General features: G+C 35.4%; 2 protein-coding genes across 2 annotated transcripts; both read left to right on the top strand.

Annotated features, from left to right (window-relative positions):
- Positions 1 to 17,285: 17,285 nt before the first annotated feature.
- LOC110179986 (transcription elongation factor 1 homolog) lies at positions 17,286 to 17,821 on the top strand. The gene is made up of 2 exons (XM_020947576.2): positions 17,286 to 17,539; positions 17,592 to 17,821. Exons 1-2 carry the CDS (start codon positions 17,424 to 17,426, stop codon positions 17,722 to 17,724), a joined length of 249 nt encoding a protein of 82 aa, XP_020803235.1. The 5' UTR covers positions 17,286 to 17,423; the 3' UTR covers positions 17,725 to 17,821.
- Positions 17,822 to 20,382: 2,561 nt separating this feature from the next.
- On the top strand, positions 20,383 to 20,967 carry LOC110179987 (uncharacterized). The gene has a single exon (XM_020947577.2). The coding sequence runs from the start codon at positions 20,535 to 20,537 to the stop codon at positions 20,865 to 20,867; it is 333 nt and encodes a 110-aa protein (XP_020803236.2). The 5' UTR covers positions 20,383 to 20,534; the 3' UTR covers positions 20,868 to 20,967.
- Positions 20,968 to 21,004: the final 37 nt, after the last annotated feature.

Here is a 21,004-nt window from a genome sequence, read left to right on the forward strand (position 1 = left end):
GGGCGGGTCTCGAATTTCCGGTCAAGCAAGTGAATCCTTACAGCCAAACGAGGAGGAGCATTTCATATTTTTTCCATGTTTTTTTTTTTTCTTTGGATCCTGTTGGCTTGCTTTATGTATATATTTTTTGTGTGGTTTCCTTTTTGCCTGACGCCCACAAAATTTCTGCTAAATTAAATTATAAATACGGGCAAAAAGTCGAGGATAAAGTGGCAGAGGCCTTGGAGGCAGAGAATCCGGGGGGGGGGGTTTCCATTATGATTCATGGCCATGTCTGGTCTGGACTACCCCACTTCCTGTGTTAGTTAAAGCTTGCCAAAGGATGTCGTCGTCGCCGAACCCCCCAGTAGCCTTTGGCCAAAGTGCGTGTCAAATTGGAGAGGCGAGCCATTCAATCCTTTGACAAGTCTGCATAGTTTTCGATCCCGATATCCTTGATGTTGTGCAGGAGCATATTTCGGCTGTTTGCCAGTCGGGATTTGTGTGCTTTTGTGGCTTGATTTGGGTCGGTCGCTCCTCTATCAATAGGGGGGATGTTTAGATAAGGTCGATGATGTGGGCTGATTGTTTTCAGATAGCTTATTTTGGTTTATTTTTATAGATATAAAGTTATGAGTGAAATGAAAGCTAGTTTAAAGGAGGGGTAAAGTACTTACTTTTAGGAGGTTATGCTTTAAAAAGGGAAAATTCTACAAACTCTTTGTCATGTGCTGTTGTCTTTGTATTAATTAAATAAAAAAAAAGGTTTGGAAGTACAGATTTGAATAAGCTAATAATTTAATTTAAACTTGCTTTTACCTTAACATTTATTTCTCTAACAAAATCAACCAAATTTCCCCCTTTAAATACAACAATTAACATTTCCAAAACATTTACTTACCTTGGTCATTGTGTTGCCATTTCCGAAAACCCAATTTTCGTGCCAATTGCAAACAAAGTGAGCAAACAGGATCATCTGACTGCCCGGGCTATGGACTCTACCCCTTAATCCTTCCACTCCATTGTGCGTGGGGCACCTCAATCAACATTCAAAGGACACCTTTAGAAAAGCAACACACCCCCTCCCAGGAAGTGAACAATTTTCGCACCAATTAATCAAATTAAACGAGGAGGGAAAAAAGGGCTAAAAGGTTAACATTTGACAAAGTTAATTGAAAATTTTGCGGTCGTAGGTTATCGTTGGAAATAGGGGAAAAACGGATAAATGTCGTGGGTGCAGCTGCAAGGATTTTAAAATGCATTCCCCGGGTTTTTCTTCCCTCCCCAGGATCAGGCTCACGCACTGCGGCAGGACAATTACTCAGACGATTAGGCACGCCGCTAAAATCCAGAGACACTGAGACAGCAGAAACAGAGCAGCCAGGACAAGGACCTCTCGCCAATAGAGCCTCAACGTCCTCCATCCTCCACTTGGGATCTGCCAAGTTTTATCAGCTGCAAAACAGTTGCCATTGAAATGGCGCAGAAAGTCGTTAGATAGATGGCCAGGAAGGAAAACAACAAGAGTGAAAAAATAAAAAGGAGCAGCCAAGGAGTCGAACAAAGGACCACAAAACCCATAACCCCAAACCCCGGCCAATCCGCAGAACCCATCCCAGGGCCACGCCCGCGCTTGGGAAATCCAGAAACCAGAAACCAGAATCCAGAACCTCCGCTCTCGTTTATAGAAAAAACATTGCGAAAATTGCTTTACAACTGATTAAACATTGAGCGGAACGCACGGCACGTTTAAATTTGGGTTAAATAGATTATATGAACTGGAAGTGTTATGAAATGATGTGCTCCGCCAGCCGTAGATGTGCTGCTCCCTGGTAATCGGCTCTCAGTGATACCCTAGACTCTGAAAAGGGGATATTGGTTGGGTTTTATATTATTATAAAATAATTGAAACATATTAAGGTATATATGTTGATTGAGTTCATGCTAAAGATGTTATAAAGAAGGTATACTTTTTCTATAGCTTAGTTTATAATTATAATTACTTTCCAAAGTTAGTTTTTCTTCTTATTTTATACTTAAAATCACAAAATAACTTGTAATTCTAGTTCTTTTAGTAAAATATATCACCAAGCTCTAGCAAAAAGAAGCATCTCCTCTTCGTTACCTTGACATCTCTGCATCGTCATCGTACTCTATTTTATTTTGCTATTCTCGCACTGTTGCTCAGCTCAGCTCAACAGGACAGGACTCGGATCCTTTTCCAGCTACGAGCTTCAGCTCGTCCTTGGTCCTTGGGCGTGCCGCACAGCTGCGGCGCCTCTTTTCACGCTCGAAGGGTGCAAGTTAATGGCCGGATTCGATTTGGCCATGTAGATGTTAACCACAGTTAAGGATTTTCTGGGTGTTTTCTTGGGTTTCTTTTATTCTCTCGGTTAGTGAACAGGACCTGGGTTAATGTGACCTTGGCTCTTATCTAAACCTGCGCAAATGAATTTCAATTCAATTATCCCAAGCTAAGCACTCAATACTTTTACAGATATATGTATATATATGTAGATCCCATGCATCGTAGAGCATGATGATTAATGAAGTCTTAAACCGCGAATCCGATACTCATTTTTCCGGGCTGTTGAATGGCGGAATGGCGATGGAATCTGGCGAAGAGTAAACTTTTAAATTCCCCCAACGATTTGCCATTAATATCGCATTTATCAATATCACAGTTTTTCATTTTGTCGTCCGGTAAAACGTATTTCTCTCTATCCAAACCATTTCCCATCCGCCTGTCCCCATAGCAACTCCATTTTCCCCTTCCCCTTTTCCCAGCAGTTTTCCCCGGATCTCTGGTGCAATTTTCTTCGCAGCCAGTGTTTGCCAGGACCTAAAGGAAAAAAGGAGAAAAACCCATTTCCATTATACAATGCCACATTTCTCTTTTCCGGTTTATACCGTTTAGATCGATTGCATTTTATAGTTTGTTTTAATGTATTTTTTTTTTCCTTCGTCCTGTCCTTTGTGATTGCAGCAGGAGGCTGCTCCTGCTTCTGCTGGATGGAAGGTGGAAGGAAGCCAGGATGCCACAGGACGAAATTGTCTCCAGTAGGAGAGGTTGTTTTCGGCCGCCGGAAGCGCTACAAAAAAAAGTATATTCCCTCCTTCAGTTGGTCTAGAAAAATTATTTTATTGCTTCCCCCGTCGCTCAGTCGTCTCAGACTTTCTTTCTGTGTGTCTCAGTCTCAGTCTCCTGATTCATTTAAAGCGAATATAACTTCCGTTTTGCCCACACAGACACACAATGGTCCATTGTCCTGCCGAGCATCAAAAGATTTTAAGTGTTTCTTTGCCCAATTTCTGCTTCAATTTTATCTTGATTTTTTCCTTTTTTTTTGCTACAATTCAATTAGGCCTTTGCCAGTGCCCGGTGTGTGTTTGAAGTCAAAAAGTGAGCGCACTTTGCTTTCTGACCATTTCCTGTTATTTAGATACCTTCTCTGCTAATGGGAACAAAATTTCTGGTACTGGGAACAAAAGGCCAAATGTTGTTAAAATTGTATCAAAAAAGTTGTAAACTCAATTATAAATATTTTTTGGGGGGTGTATTTTACAAGGTTATGATTTTTTAAAGGGGGATGAAATGGATTCAATTCATTTAAACATTTTCTTAAGGGAAAATATATTTATAAGGACCTTATACTCTTTTTCTTTTCATGTTGTTCCTTTTTAAAACAAAGATATACTTTATAAATCAATTAATAATATTGTATAGTAAACATCTAAAAGAATACTTTTGTATCTTTATAAAATTATATGTATGCATATTCAACCCTTTTTTTACATATACAAAATTGTTGATATATTAATATTCTTTCCTCTTAATGTATACAAAAAAATACAAATTATTTTTTAGTAAATATAAGCAAGTACAGTAAAGTTAAGAGAACTTATTATCATTTCCTTTTCAACCCCCAAATTCACCTCTTACCTGACTCACTTTCAGCTTACTCAAAAATTCTCTTTAAATCGGTTTTATCTTTAACTTTACCTCCAAATATATTCTCAACTTTCCCAAAAAAACTCCACTCAAAACTCCCATATTTTCCCATTTCCCTATCTCATATGTACAAATATTCTGGAACTCCCTCTTTTTTTTTATCTATGGACACCATTAAATAAGCCAAATATCTGTTCTTATCTTTGGTAAAACTTTCTGTGCCCCGAACACAATATTGTTTATGTCGGTCAATTATCTCCCACTACCAACACCACCACCAAACAACCGACCGAAAGGACACCAAGGAACCCAAGATGAAGGAGCAAAAAAATAGCAAACTAAGTAAATCTCTTCCATTGCTAACAATAATCTGACATAATGTTTCAATTATGCGTCGTTTAGTATTATATGGATGTCCCAAAATCCCCTCCCCGTCTTTTAGCCTGGCAAGGAATAACCAAGGCCAACTGCCCCCAGCTCCCCGAAGAAGCATTTGAAGAGCTAAGCAAATCTTAGTAGAATAAACATTTTAGCATTAAATTTACATAAGAAGCGACAATGAGCGAAGGGGCGTGGCATTAAGGAGGGTGTAGGGAAGGAAGCCATCTACTTACCAGACATTTTCATAAACAGCAGTTGAGTCACTGAGAGAAATTGTTAAATAAAAATAGGTGTAAATAAAACATTTACATATAAATATAAAGGACTGTATTTTATTACATTTAAATTTTAAATTTTTTTAAATGTTTCTTAAGATTTGTTCAAGAAATGAAACCATCTTTATATCCCAAGTTTATATACTTTAGCAGCTTGCAATTCAATTATAGGAAATAATTTAATATCGATCATAACTAAGCTTAAAATATTTGCAATCTTTGAATCGATATTTATTGACATTTTTCCATACAACTTTTGTCCACAAATCAAAGTTTAAAAAACTCATAAGTAAGCCAAAAAAGCATTAATTTCATATCGGAAAGCATTTTTATGCTGGTTTTAATTAGGTTCATAAAACTGTATACTCAACTAGAAAAGAAATGACATTTTGTTTTTAATTTTAACGATGTAACCCCTTTTTTTTTTAATTTTGAAAAAAAGTTCGAAAATTTATATTTCTACCGGACATGGCTAGATCGTTTTGGGGTTAAAAGCTGATCAAGAATATATATGATTTATAGGGTCGGCTTCTAAATAACATTATAATAATTTTAATATATTAAAAACAATAACTCCATTATTTTTTCTGAGTGCTCAGCGTTCTGCTTTTTTTCCGCTCTCTTCGGCTTCAGCTTGATGTGTTTTCGCGTATTTGCATAAACATTAGCAAAACAAATTTGCACATTTGACTCACCGCCCCCTCAACTTCCCTCCCCCCATCAGTGGCATCACTCCCTCCAGCTCGACATATGCAAACAAGCCGCAAAACAGCAACAAAAGTTCACGGGCGTCAAGACCAAAATGAAGTTAAAGAGCAAAAGAACGGAAGTCTTTAGGCCAACGTCTCAACAACAAACATAGCTGCAAAAAAAAAAACAGAAATACCAACAAGACGGAAACGGAAGTGCGTGGCAGGGATAGAGCAGGCAGGAAGATGGAGTGGCACGAGACAGGCAAAAGGAACTCCCAAGTGAAGAGAAAAATATGCTAAATCAGCCAAAAATGTTTATAATCATTCGAAAGATGAAGACGGTGATGATGATGATGATGGCAATGAAGGGAGGGAGAGTTAGTAGATGATGCTGGGAAAATCAAACTTTATGATGCCCTGTACCAAGTAATCTTTTGGTTGGGTAGATAGGTGAGATAGTTTATGGGAAGAAATTGTATTAATAGTATTTCAGAAATATTAGATAATTAATTAATCATTAATTTCAAAACAAAACTTTAAAGAATGCCATATATTCATTAAATAATATTTTAGGATAATATGGTGGCAGGTATGTTAGATAGGGGGATAGATAGGTAGCATAGTTTATGGAAAGAAATGTTGTTAGGAAGAATTTTCTATATATAATTTTTACATCTACTTTAAAATATTTTATTTCGTTATTGATTTGAACAGAACCCCAGAAAAAGGACATCTATGATATGAATTAATTTTTTTGGGATAAAATAATAGTTGGGCTGCTTATTTTGTTAAAGATTTCTCTATAATAATAGATATTACATACAGTATAAAATAAACATACAATTTAGACTGGAAATAAAAAAGCAAACATAAGTTTTAAGGAAATATATAATATTATAATCCATAGGTAAGAAATAATAATATTTCAATTACCTAGGTAAGACTCAGCGAAACAATAACTGTTATAATAGATTATTATATTACATTTTTATAATATAGAATTATAATTCTACTTTCTGGTACATACCCCTCATACCCTACATCTTACAGTTACACTCATAAGTATACTTATGACTGCCTTACGTCTATTTCAACTGTCTGTCTACCAATTTTCTTCATGTTTCTCACTGCCTGACTTTTGTTTTCTTTTCACTCGTCGTGTTTGCTTTCCCAAGCGTCTTTCTGTGGCAAATTTTGTGGCACTTTGGCGGCCAAAACTCGGAACAAATGACAGCCAAATATGCGTTTTATTGAATTTTATGTGGCCGACGCTTTCCACGGCTTTCCTTTGCTCGGTGTCCCTCCAAGGATGACGCTGCTCGCTTGTTAACTTGGCCCAGACATTATTTCTTTAGAGATTTTTTTCTTTTTTGGCGCTTAGCCGGGAGATCACGCTGAGAGAGTGCAAAATACATTTTTCGGAGATTTTCTTTTTGGCCAGCAAAGTGAGCGTGAAATGTGCCAAAGAATTTTTATTTTAGAACCAGCGTTGAGAGTCCTTGAACTTCATATTAGAGGACTTCATGACTTTTGGCACTGAACTTGGCCATAAATACTGGCCAGGATGAAATGAGGAATTTGGCATCTCAAGTGGAAAATGTTGGAAAGTATTTTGAAGGGGCCGTTGAATAACAGAAAAAGTCTGCATACTTTGAATAGTTTTAAAAAAAATTGTTAAGTGATTAACATCGCAGAACTTTGTCAAGGAGAAAATTATAAAAAATTCTACTCTTCTCTCGGGAATAATAAAAACCCAAAACCCGGATTTAAATATCATATATTTAAAATACTAATAAACTCTAAAAAACGAATGCCATTTGGGATCAGTCAATTGGAATGAAACCTCAAAAACTAATTAGCAAAAGTCAAAGGACACCCAGAATGTCATGTATATGTCCTGGCATCTTTTGGTAATATGTAATCAATTAATCAACGCCTGCAACGGCACCCACAAAAACCAAATTTCAACAAATTTCTACAAATCCTTTCGACAGTTGACCGCATCTGGATGGTTGAAACTACCGAAAACAACACAGAATTGAACTTGGTCCTGGGGAAAATGTGAGGGGGAAATGCATAAAATTTCAATTTTCTGTAGCATAAACAAGGGAAAGGATCAGGTCAGCCAAGGGAAAATCAAATCAAGCCCAGAGGCAAAATTTAATTGCGTTTAACCTGAAATCAAATTTTGAAGACGATGCTGACCAAGGCCTAGGATTCAATCAATTCACAGGACACTAGTAGCTCGAGGGCAAAAAGGGCCGAACAACAGCAAATCAGAAAGGTTCAATGTTTATCCAAATATGCAGGCACAGAAAAAAAATAATATGTCATTTATTTGAAATTAAATAAAATATTTATTTACTGCAAAAAAGCTTTAGAAAGATTATTTAGTATTTAAATTGTAATAATGTCTTTTATTTTACCACTTAAATGGGGAACTTTCTTCCCAGAATTCTATTCTCAGTGCTTAGAGTTTGGATATTATTTTTCCCACTCGAGAAAGGATAATAAAATGCCCGGGGCCAAAGGAAAATAAACAACATGCGTATGCCCGACTTGCTCTGGCTGCATCCTTTAAGGAGATGTATCCTGGGAGCGAGGTAAGGGCTTAGATTTAGATTGCGGCATTGATTTCATTTTCAGCTGTCTATCAAACTAAATGGGCAAGAACATTTAACACAATCAGCACAGGCAGGCAAGGATATCCCCCAGGCAGGCAGGCACAGTTGGTCACTGTTTGCTTTTACCCTTTTTATTATTATTATTTACTTTCATTTTGATTACTTTTTGGCCTCTGGCAAAGTTTTCCCCATTCACACTTCATTTAATTAAGACCCAAAGGGATCTAAAGGAGTTCAGGATCCCAGAAAGTTTAGTTTTTTTTTTTAACAAATCATCGACTAATTTGCTCCACACACTCAAACCCAATAGAAGAAAAGTTTTTATAGCCAGCAAATAAAATTAGCCGCCTTATCAACAGGTGTATGTACATAGTTATAGCCTAACAGATGTCCCAATGCCCGACCTTTGTCATATTTGTGCCATGTTTCCAGGTAAACCTACATTAAAATGAAACCTCTATTCCTTGTAGTACCCTTTTTCGGTCCTGATGCTTATCATCCGTGAGCCAATGCCTTTATTCCTTATTCCTTTTCTTTGGGGGGGAATCATAAAATTTATTTTTATTAATAAACGCGAGCCTGTCAAAAGAAATCTAATGGATTTTAGGGTTTACCCCGAGATAGAAATCTGTGGCCTGACATCTTTTGGTGGATAGTTTATGGTTCGGTTTCAGCCTCAGTGAGTCAGATCTGACTCATAATATGCGAAGACAGCTGTGGTTTATAGGAAAGGGAGTCTGTGAATAGGTTTTCGGGTTAAATAAATATTTTCAACAGGTGATGCGGGTAGAAATATTAAACTGATAATGAATTAAAGGGTAAACACAAGTTCAAAAAATACCAAAGAAGGTAAAAATACGAACACAACAATAAATATTTAAGGTACTTTGATTAATAAGGAATATACTTAATAATAAAAAAGTATTATTTATTCATTTTAAAATGCTTTAGAACACTAATTGAATTATGGAATATACAATATCCACTGTGTATGAGTTTCGGTAACTTAAATTTTAAAATAACCTATAATAAGACAACTAAAACAAACCTTAAAACAACGATATTATTTAATTATTAGCCAGTAAAAAGTTATTTGCCAGATCTGAATATAAATACAAAAAATATACAACTAAAATGTTATTAAAAGTGTAATACCAATCCCAAATGATTAAACTCCCCTATGTATTCACACAAAGTAAAAAAATAAAAATAAAAACATATCCCCACAGTTTCTTTTTCCCCTAATTGATTAAATTCCACGGTTTAATAACCCAATTGGAATCCCAGTTATACATATCAATAATTTGGTTAAGTTCAATAAAAAATAACAGTTAACAGAATCATAGTACAATTTCCATGGTTTTCATTTCGCTCAAAGCGAATTTTCCATTTATTGTCCCCATGGCCATTTATGTCCTGTTAAATGCCACCCATAAAAAATATTTGCAACATTTTACAACCAGATTCGATGTTTCGATTCACCGATACAAATATAAAAAAATAAAACCAAACGAAAGAAAAATTCTGAATAAAAATAAACAATCCTTTTAGCGGAATATCCGAAACTATAAATTATCAAGCCATTGAAAAGTAACGCCGTGCAAAAAACTCGCTACCATAAATCCCCAAAAGAACGTTTTTCATTTACAACCCAAAACGTAACTCATGAATATTTCGGCAAAAAAAAAATATAGAGAGTATCCCCTAAAAAAAAAGAGAATAAAAATTTACAGAGTTGGGAAAATGCAAAATATACGACAGACGCCAAAAGTAAAATCAACAAATAAACAAAAATAATGGACAGTTTTATTTAGAAGTTGTTTTTGTTGCTGCTGCATACACTCTCGCTGTTTTTTCGTATATCGAAATGGTAGCAACAATCACAAAAGTAACCTCAAAAATTTCAATAAAGACCACAACAAAGCAATTTATAAAAATGCCACAGAAAGGAGGGATGGAGAGGGAGAGACAGAGCAAACGACAACAAATGAAAGCTCAAATAGAACAGAAATATTGGAGTTGGGGAATTTTCCGAGAGGTATAGTTGGGGGAGGAGGGGAATACCCGGCACGACATTTTAACAAAACAATAGAAATCAATTGATTGCGTTGTGGGAAGCTTAGCACTTGATTTCCGCAGGGTAGGGAGGAGTTAGTTCAATGGGAAGGGAAAAGGACCAGAGGTGGATATACATTGCGTGAAAAGCCAGTGCCAGAGCTTTTCCTGCACATGTACAGTCTTACGTCCTTGGGTTGTAGGGAGGCGATTTTGCAATAGATTAATATTAAAAATACATTTTATTAATTACAGTTTCCATTGAGTTATAGGATCTTATGCAAAATATATAACTAAGCTTGAAAAATTAATGTTCTTTGAAACTATTTCTATTAATATTTTTATATGCTTACTTTTTGGTTAAATCATATTTTCTCAAATACCATAACTATGCCAGAAATGCATTAATTTCAAACCTGAAAACATTTCTCTGCTAGTTTTTACAGCGCTAACAAATCTGCATAATTAGTTTAAAAATATAAAAAATTAAATTGTCTTTCTATTATTGACTATTTTAACGATATAAAAAAAAAATTTTGAAAATGTATTTTAGCTCGATCGATTCTAATCAATAATATATACATATAGTTAAACGATTCAGAAATAATTCCTTCACTGTATTGCAAGTTTCTTAATAAAATTATAATACCCTGTCAGGGTACAATAAATAACAACAATTTGTTTTAATGGGCTAACTTGTAACCTTTTTGTAGGTATATTTTATGATGAAATAATACAAATTTTAGGGCACAAAATCTGCAATTTAATTTACGTATTGTAGTATTTATTATTTTATCCCAACAAAAAAGAAGTATTTAATATCTTAAAGATCAAATCGTTGATCATAAGTCATATTAAGTACAATAATCGTATAGTTTGTATTTATTATTTAATATTCTTAAATATTTTGGATATGTAATATACCAACAAAAATATGAAAATAGGTTTCCACACTCCCTTTCAAAATCTATAGATATTTTAGATTTAATTTAGATTATTAAATTGAACTTAATATTAGTCTTTGATTTTCGTAGTATATCCTTTGTCCTAGTTATTGAATCTCTTCTGTTTTTGTTGTGTTATTGGAAATGGTGGTGCGGCTAAAATTCTATTTTTCCAATTTTTGCGCAATTTATTGCATTGTCAAGGGATTCGCAGGAGCCAGGCGAAAAATGAAAGCAAACGAGGCAAAGAAAAGCAAAAGGAAAAATACAAAAAGGCGAAAGACATTGGGAAAAACAAGCAACCCAAATGCCGAAACATAGTGCGGCTTGTTCGGTTTATTGGAGGGAGAATTGTGAGGATTTGGGGGGGAGGGGGATACGGATGAGGTTGGTGAATTGGGGCTCTTTGGGGGGCTTTTGTCTGGGGCAAAAGCGGAAAAGTAAACAAAGCTAAAAGCGGAAACGCAAGTGAAATAATACCACAGCAGCTCGGCAACTAAACATCAATAAGCATTGACTAACTGGATTCGCATTCTGGGCACAACACGAAACCCAAGGATACGGCCAACAGGGGACCGCTCTCCCTCGCCCCTCGCAGCATCCTGGCAGGAGCATTAATAGCTCCAGATTAAATAATCGTTCCTTAAGCGAGAGCGGGAACAAAAAGAAATGCAAGAAAATTGAAAAGACACTGCTGGGACTTGATTTCGGAATTGAATAAAATTAATTTTAATTGGGTCTGCATTGGATCCCAGAGTGGTTAGCAGGGATTGCTTGGAATATTTTTAGGGGAGCAACTTGTAGTAGTAGTTTTTGGGGTTGATTTGGATTAATTGTAGCGGGGGGGTTATATTAGGAACTATTTCTTGGGTTGTTTAAGAAAATATTAAAGTTTAAGTTTACTATGGTAAACAATTTATAAACTTGCAGAGTATTACAAGCTTGTAACACAGCGAAGAAGTCATTTTCGACCCTATAAATCATATATATTCTTGATCAGCATCAACAGCTGAGTCAATCTAGCCATGTTCGGGACAAAAAAATTAATTTTCGAAAAATTTTCAAATTTTATAAGGGGTTACATCGTTAAAATTATTTAAAAAATTTCTAAAATTTTAATTTTCTTAATTGCTTGCAGATTTGTTATGCTAATAAAAACTAGCATAAAACTGCTTTCCGATTCAATATTAATGCATTTTTGGCTTAGTTATGTATGAATTTCAGTGCAAGAATATAGAAATTTCGGGTTCCCAAGATTCTTCTTTTCTTGTTGCTAAAATTCTGAATTAGTTCAATTTAAACCTTCATAACTAACAAAAATGTTGTTTACATTCTTTTTTAATATTAAATATAGTATTATCTTTTAAGTCTTGTAATGACTGTAAATTCTAAAAAAACATAATCCTTAAAGATTAATGTCAAGCAAGATGCATAAGTCCTTTCAATTTCTTCTTAAAAAAGATATCAAAAGGATGATTTCCCCCCTCAAAGAATATCAACAACAGAGTCATCATCTATACTGTCTCCAATATATAGGCCCTAACTCTGAATAAAGATGCAACATTACAGCGATTATATCGTTACAGAGAGAAAAGATCCTTTTGGCAGCAAAAGAATCCTGTAGAAGACAAAGACACAGACGAACAAAATGTCATGATTATGGCAAATTTTCGGCTCCCTTTGTGGCTTTTCAATTGCGCTTTTTTCGATCCACACGACACAGGGATCGGGGATCGAAAATCTATAGAATTTGAGGCCTACAATGTCCAGCATTGAAAATCATCGACTGCAAAATCTCAAATGTCATGGCAAGTAGGAGGGAATGCTCTTTTATATTATATGGGACTGCCCGTTGCGTCTTCTAAACTGGAGGCAAGTTTTACAAATTAGAGGCCTGCAGGCTGCCTGGAATCCTGCTAAAAGATGTCCCTCCTGCGGAGGTCCTGTCCTCTGCCTTATCTCCATTGTCCAGGTCGGCTAGTTTTATGGTTGACGCGAGCATCTTTTGACTTCGGACCTGACATTATTGTCCTCGTTTTGCAGCTGCGTCTTCATATCGACTGATGTCTTACTCCTTGTCAGCTTCCCTGGTAGCATTTCTCGAAAAAAAAACGAGCCTTTTTTGCGCAATGTTTGTTTGTCTTTCGGATGTTGTCCTTTCATTCCTACGGTCTCGATCCTTCTGTAGGTGGTTACTAATTGGGTTATTGTCAAATATTTGATAAGATTACCGGGCAGCTGCTCCTGCTGCAGCTCCTGACCAATTATTATTTCTCCCGGCGTAATCATGAGCTGGAAAATTTATAGTTCCATGGAAGCGCCGGCCCACCTTGTTATCCTTTCCTGTTCCCTGCACACAGGGCACTAGGAGAAATATATAGAGAGTATTATATTAATAAAGTATTTGTTAAATGATGCATTTAAATTGAACAAAATATACTAGACTATGCCTTGAGCATAGTTTTTATTTAATTAATCAGATTGTTCCTTTTTTTATCTTTCTTGAATTGTATTAAAACGAGTATTCATGTCATTTAAAGCATGTAGTTATATAGAATAATATTCAAAACACATGTAGTTATATTTTTAAATACTTTAAATGTATACTTAAAATATTTGTTCAAGTGCAATTTAAAATTCAAAATGAAAACGGGCTGGAAATGAAGACCCACCGTGGAGGCGCCTTGGCGTCATCATAATTTAAATCGCGCCACGCGCACCAACCGGAGGTAAATATGGAAAATGGGGGGAAAAACTATGCCCCGGGCACAAACATAATTTTCCAACGAAAACGAATGAAAATGAGCATTATTCCCGCTCAGGCACCGATGGTCCTTCTGCCGCATATCAAAACAGTTTTTACCTGTTGATCAGAGGACGCACATTGGAGATTCAGTAAGGGATTGGGATTGGGATTGGAATGGAAATGAGGATGGGATAATATTGGATCCCGACCTGAGGCTAGGGCGCCGGGCGGATGGTTATGACAATGTTATACGCTAATTGAGCACAAAAACATTTTTTATTTATGGAAATTTATTTATTACACTGTGAAGAAAAGTGAGGAAAGAAGAGGAATCATCATTTAAAGGATTATATAGGTTTAAACATCGTAAGGTGTATGAAATATTTCAAATTAAATAGTGTAAACTATATTGTAAAGTGTTTTATTATATTCATTATATTAACTTTAAATTCTCTTGAGAGAAGACATCCCTAAGACTAAATTTAAAGCCTAAGTTTAGTCTTTCTCATTTATTAAATATATTTCCCAGATATTTTCTCCAGTTCATCTTTCCCAAAATCATATGCACTCTATTGTTGACTTATCCCTCTCTCCTAATTAAATATCCAGAAAGGTCTTCCTTGCATATGTGTGTCCCCCCCTAAGGAGCACGACTCCAGCCAGATTCCTTGTGGCCGCCGCCTCTCGATTTCGTTGGCAGCGCCTTATGACAGTTTTATGGGTCTGGAGCTACTTTGGTTTAAATGCAGGCAACAGGAACAGCGGGGAAATTATGCATAATTTAATTTGATTATAATATATGCATTTTTCGAGCACATTTTCCCGCTTCAGAAATTCCTAGAAGTTGGGCGACGGAAGCCACTGGCGACAGGCTGCCAACGCGCTCTGCCTCCGGACCCATCCTCCTTCTCAAAAAAAAAATATATATTCGTTTCTGTTTTGGGGGAATTTATTCATGTTTCTTGTTTTTTATTGTGTTTTACTCGTAATTTGATTTTGATTTGGGAATTTTAATTAATAATCGTGTTTTTTTTTCGCTGCTTAGTAGGGGGCTGCTTTGAATTTTTGATGAAATATTGTTATGAATGCGCTGCGTGTGCCATGGAAACATGGAAATGGAACTCGAATTGGATTCGGAATTAAACATTTTCCATGAACACAGAGAAGATCTAAATAATAATAATTTTATGGCTTTTAGAATCTTTAATTGGCCGAACAATAGTGATTATGGTCTGATCAGCTATTTTCTATTTTAATTGTTGTATTTTTTTATTTAACGCTTCGTTGGTGAATCCCTCAGGTGTGGAATTATTGTCAATGAGCTGGTTTATTGTCATTTATTTAATATTGTATAAATGGGGCACGTAATTGAAAGCAAAAGATAATTAAATAGTAACTTATTAAACCTAGTAAAGTGCTCCAAAAAAGTGTGTATCCATTAAATGTGTGGAATATTCTTCAACAAACTATAACTTTCTTAAACAAAATATATATATTTCAAGGATTAACCGAAGAAATACCATACAATACAGGATATTTTCGCTAAAAACTTTTCTTTGAAATCACCACAAAAAAAAAAAGAACAATTGTCGTCGACTTGAAAGCGGAACTCGTGTATTGCATTACCAAAATGGCAAAAAGGAAAAGAAAATGAACATTTCTAAAAAGGAGGAAAATCTCAATTAGTGAGCACTCGAGAGAGTGCCCTCTGAAAAGAGCAAAAGACCGGCAGCCGAGAAGGAAATTTGCAAAAAAGATCAATTTTCCAGCGAAAAAAGAAAGCCGAAGCCGTGCACATTTTAACAGGATAAGATGCGTTTAAGCAAATGAACGGACAATAAGGACAAAGGACATGAGGCGGCCGGGCATTGAAGTTGCAACGAACAAAGCGAAATGGTCAAGCCACAAAAGGCAAACGGTGAGGAGCAGCTGCTGGCCAAGATGTGAGCCAAAGAGATTAGCCGCCAGGAGCAGCAGCAGCATCGGCCGAGGCACAATAGCCGGAAAACGGAAGCAAAGTCTTAAGGCTGCACTCCGCTCGCGGCTCAAATTAATCCCATTTGGCGGAAAAGAAACTCTGGCAAAATATCGAAAAAAAGGCATGGCGAATGGAATAAAAAAAGGAAGATATATACGTGTATATATATATATAAAATATTGCCAACAGCTGGGCATCCTGCGAGGCAACGGCGGCATCCTGCTGCCAACTTTAGTACAGATTTCATGCTGGCTTTGGGAACCGATTTCGGGCTCAGAACTCGCCGACAGCGTTTTTGGCAAAAACTGTTGACACTTTCAGCTGTCCCCTTCGCTTCCCTGATGTCCTGGTGCTAATATGTTAAGCAGCAGGCATCCCAATGCCAGGACCATTTCGAAGTTCATGCTGCGACACGAAAAATGGGAAAAAAATATCCTTCACACTCCAGTTATTGAGCTGTCATCGCAGAGTCTCGTCCTGCGGCGTTTTAGCCAGAGAAAATTCGGTATCTTGAAAGCATTTCGTTTTGGTTCCATATCTATGGATATCTTTTACTTACCTTCAGCTGAATTCTCAAACACTTGACCCACATCTTCGTCGAGCGCCATATTATTCAAAAATTGTGTAATCGATACTCTGCCCCAAAGGCAGTCTTACGATCGATTGGCAGGGACAATGGGATTTTCTGCTACATTGAGTTACGTAAATGAAGAGAATCTTTAAAAAGGATGTCTAGACAGATGCGCTCAGCTTATGTGGGCTAAATCAATTGAGGATCCTCAGCCTCCAAAACGGATCAATATCAAAACTGAAATTCGTGGAGTGGAAACCTCAAACAAAAACAGGATAGTTAAGTAAACAAATTTAAATTGAAGATCTATACAGTTTGATATATAATGGGAATGCCTTTTGATATTAAAACCTTGAGCAAATAATGCATTGAACCTATGGATATGGCTTGTATAATAAAATACACATGAATATTTTAAACAGAGCTTAACCTACGAATATATATCATTTAAAAATTTAATAAATAATATAATTCCTTGTTCATTTTGGGAGTAGTATAACTTTATTTGTTATTTTACGTGTGCTCAATCAAACTAGGATCTGATCTTAAGAGGGCCAAATAAGGTACTTTGGCGAAAAATAAATAATAATAAAATTAGGATTTGTAATTTCAATTAAATATATACTATATTTCATAACTCACAAGAAAGAAGATATAACTGAAGAACTTCATTCCGATTGTATATTGCTGCTAGCTCGACAAGATCTTAAAACGTTCTAGAAATTATAGCGTCTTTTATACATTCGCCTGTTCAGGAGATACGCGGAATCAATTTAGTGGGTTTGTACTAATAAATACAAATGTTATAAGAATACTAAGACATATGTTTAATTACGCTTCCAACACGTGTTGTGATATTAACTATTAATTGTGTTTATTTTGTAGGTAAATAACCCTTGTTTACAAAATTGATAGTACGAATATAATAAAACATCTTGGTATATATTTAACCACGACACCAAATTTAATTAAGTAAACAGCTACATTTTTTTTTAACCTCCAAACATTTTCTTCTATTTTATTTACTCTAAAAATTCCCTAAATTTAGTATTTCAAAAATGCAATCAAAGGAACCTTTGAATTTAAAGTCATTTACTTGTCTTGTTTGTTAACTGTCTCGAAACATTCATTTATCGTCCAGACTCTACTTGGCATATAATTTTTCCTAAAGAAATTTTATTTCATTTCGAATCTCAAGTTGTTTGAAAAATTATAAAAAACAAATAATGGGTCGTCGCAAGTCCAAACGCAAGGGTCCGCCACGACGAAAGGCTATTGAGTCTCTGCCTGTACTGTTCGATTGTCCTTTCTGCAATCACAAACAAGCTTGCGAAGTGAAAATGTATGTGTTAATTTTTTATATGACAAAAATTCTATTAACTGAACAATCTTAGGGATAAGGGACGAAAAATAGGACGTGTTACCTGTACTGTGTGCATGGAAGCATATCAGACGTCCATCAATCTCCTATCGCAACCAATTGACGTCTTCAATGATTGGATCGATGCCTGCGAAGAGGAGAACTAACTAATATTTCCTGACACCTTGCCAAGAAATCGCATTTTGTATAAAGAATGTATATGTATTACTCTATAAAATACATACAAAATATTCTACATCAAAATTTCAACAATTTTGTAGCATACTTATTAGCGCAATATAGAATTGAAGGAACGTAGGTAAACTCAATTGAAGTATTACTAATTAAATATAAGTTCCTATTTTACCATTATTAAACTAATAAGAAAACTAACTTCGGGAAGCTAAAGATTATGTACCCTTGCCGTTTGCCATTAAATTATAGGATCGAATCGCAAATCGATCATAACTTAGCAAAATATTCTCATTCTTTGAATCAATATATATCATTATTTTTAAATAAAATCAAGTAAGAATTTGGCACGCCAAAGTTTGTATACCCTTGCAGATTGAAATTCGATCACTAATGCAATATAAATGATATATATTTAACTGAAAAAAAAGAGAAAATTCCTGTTTTCAATTCATTCACCTATACATTTTATATTTACAGTTTGACATTCACAGTTTTGCAATTTTCCTATATTTTTAACGATCGTTTGTATGGCAGCTATATGATATAGTATTCCGATTTTCATAAAATTAAACAAAAAATTCTACATACTTATATGATGGCCATATATTAACTTTGATGCAAATCTGGTAAAAACTGGAAATTTGTTTAATTTTTTTGTATATATATATATGTATATATATAGTCCACCGATTTGCCATGCTCCGATTTATATACTAGTAAAATGATATAGAAGAATAGTTGGATAGTTTTAATCGAATAGCTTCCTCTTAAATTTGTTCCAAAACACATCTGGCACATCCGTGCATATGATTCCCAACTGGTTCTAACATCCCCGGAACGAAGTGACTGCTGCCGGCCACGTCTCTGAATTGTGTTGTGTTCCAAAAGTTGCAAGTCATTGTTTATTAGTGTTCAAAGTAAGTAACTGATCAATCATATTTGCTGGTCATAGATACTTACTGGTGATAGATACTTACTGTTCAGAGTTAATTACTGATCATAGTTATTAACTGATCATAGCTACTTACTGATTATAGTTACTTAATGTTAATTGATACTTACTGTTCAGAGTTACTTAGTGCTCATAGCTACTTACTGCTCAGAGTTAAATACTGATCATACTTACTGATCGTTCCTATGGCAGCTATATATATCTATATATATAGTTCACCGATTTGCCATGCTCCGACTTATATACTACTAAAATTATATTAAAGAATAACTCCATAGTTTCGTTGAAAGAGCTTGCTCTTTGTTCCAAAACACATCTCGCACATCCGAGCATATGATTCCCAACTGGTTCTAACATCCCCCGAACGAAGTGACTGCTGCCGGCCACGTCTCTGAATTGTGTTGTGTTCCAAAAGTTGCAAGTCATTGTTTATAAGTGTTCAAAGTAAGTAACTAATCAATCATATTTGCTGGTCATAGATACTTACTGGTGATAGATACTTACTGTTCAGAGTTAATTACTGATCATAGTTATTAACTGATCATAGCTACTTACTGATTATAGTTACTTAATGTTAATTGATACTTACTGTTCAGAGTTACTTACCTCTCATAGTTAATTACTGATCATAGTTCCTTAAATCGTCTGATGGTTCCTATGTCAGGTATATATATGTATATATATAGTCCACCGATTTGGCATGCTCCGATTTATATACTGATTAAATGATATAGAAGAATAACTGCATAGTTTTAATCAAATAGCTTCCTCTTAAATTTGTTCCAAAACACTCCTCGCACAAGTGTGCATATGATTCCCAACTCGTTCTTACATCCCTGGAACGAAGTGACTGCTGCTGGCCACGTCTCAGAAATGTGTTGTTACAAAAGTTGCAAGTCATTGTTTATTAGTGTTCAAAGTTAGTAACTGATCATACATACTTTCTGGACATAGATACTTACTGGTCATAGATACTTACTGGTCATAGATACTTACTGTTTAGAGTTACTCACCGATTATAGTTATAAACTGATCATAGCTACTTACTGATTATAGTTACTTACTGGCCATAGATACTTACTGTTCGGAGTTAATTACTGATCATAGTTAATAACTGACCATATCTAATTACTGATTATTGTTACTTAATGTTCATTGATACTTACTGATCATAGTTACATACTGGTCATAGATACTTAATGTTCAGCGTTACGTATAGGTCATAAAAACTTACTAGTCATAGTTAGTTACTGATCATAGTTACCTACTAGTCATGGATACTTACTAATTAAAGTTAATTGCTGATCATAGTTACTTACGATATAAAATACACGTCATATTATATTAGGCTTCTCCATTTGATAAACAATGTCAATAAATTGTTAAGTTTTAGGATAATTTTACCCATCAGGTGTCATATATACAGTTGATAAAAGAACAACTAAAATTTTAACTATTGGAAATTAAACAAAATTTGACAATCAAAAATAAAATTTATGTAAATAGGAAAGCGATCTAGGTAAACATTAAAACACTACCTGAAGCTACCGAAATTCCCAAGCATGCCCCAATAATGTTGACCTTGTCTTAGTTATTCGCAAGCCCAAAACTTAGTAGCTTGCGCAAATATTTGTTTAGTTGTTTTAATTTAGATTTTTAGGGCAAGTAGAATGATTAAGCCTGCCAAATTCTATTTGTAGGTCAAACAATTGGCCAGGCATTTGCCAAAAAGAAATTTCGGGTATAAAAGCCAGAGTTAAGCCCTCAATTGGCATCGAAGCATCGAGCATCTCAAGTCTCAAGCTACAATCAATCAATCAATCAACCAAAATGGCTTCCAGCAAAGTTCTCTTCCTGGTTTTTGGTGTCCTGGCCCTGGTGTTCGCAGTCACCATGTCGGAAGATGTAGTCGAAAAGGATATTGATGTTATCAGCGACCGTCGCTACCGTTGGCCATCTTCTGAACAAGATATCGATGAATCCGATGCCCAAGACAATGACGATGATGTCCAAGATGATGACGATCAGAGCGGCAGCGATGAGTTCGAAGAAATTGAAATCTGGGAGCTGGCTCCGGAAAGTGATGAGCACTCGGGAAGTGAGGAGCACTCGGGAAGTGATGAGCACTCGGGAAGTGAGGAAAGCCAATCCAATGAAGCATAATTTTGTTTGTTTTCCAAATTCTTGTTTTTAGAAATAGTCTGGGCTTAAAGAAGTTAATATTATAAAGTTCATATTTAATAAAATATTTTGACAACATATATTTGAATGCCGTTTTTGTTTGCTTCCACTTTATATAT

The sequence above is a fragment of the Drosophila serrata genome, unplaced genomic scaffold (genome assembly GCF_035046125.1).
Source record: "Drosophila serrata isolate PLE 108 unplaced genomic scaffold, ASM3504612v1 contig_272, whole genome shotgun sequence".
Lineage (NCBI taxonomy): Eukaryota > Metazoa > Arthropoda > Insecta > Diptera > Drosophilidae > Drosophila > Drosophila serrata.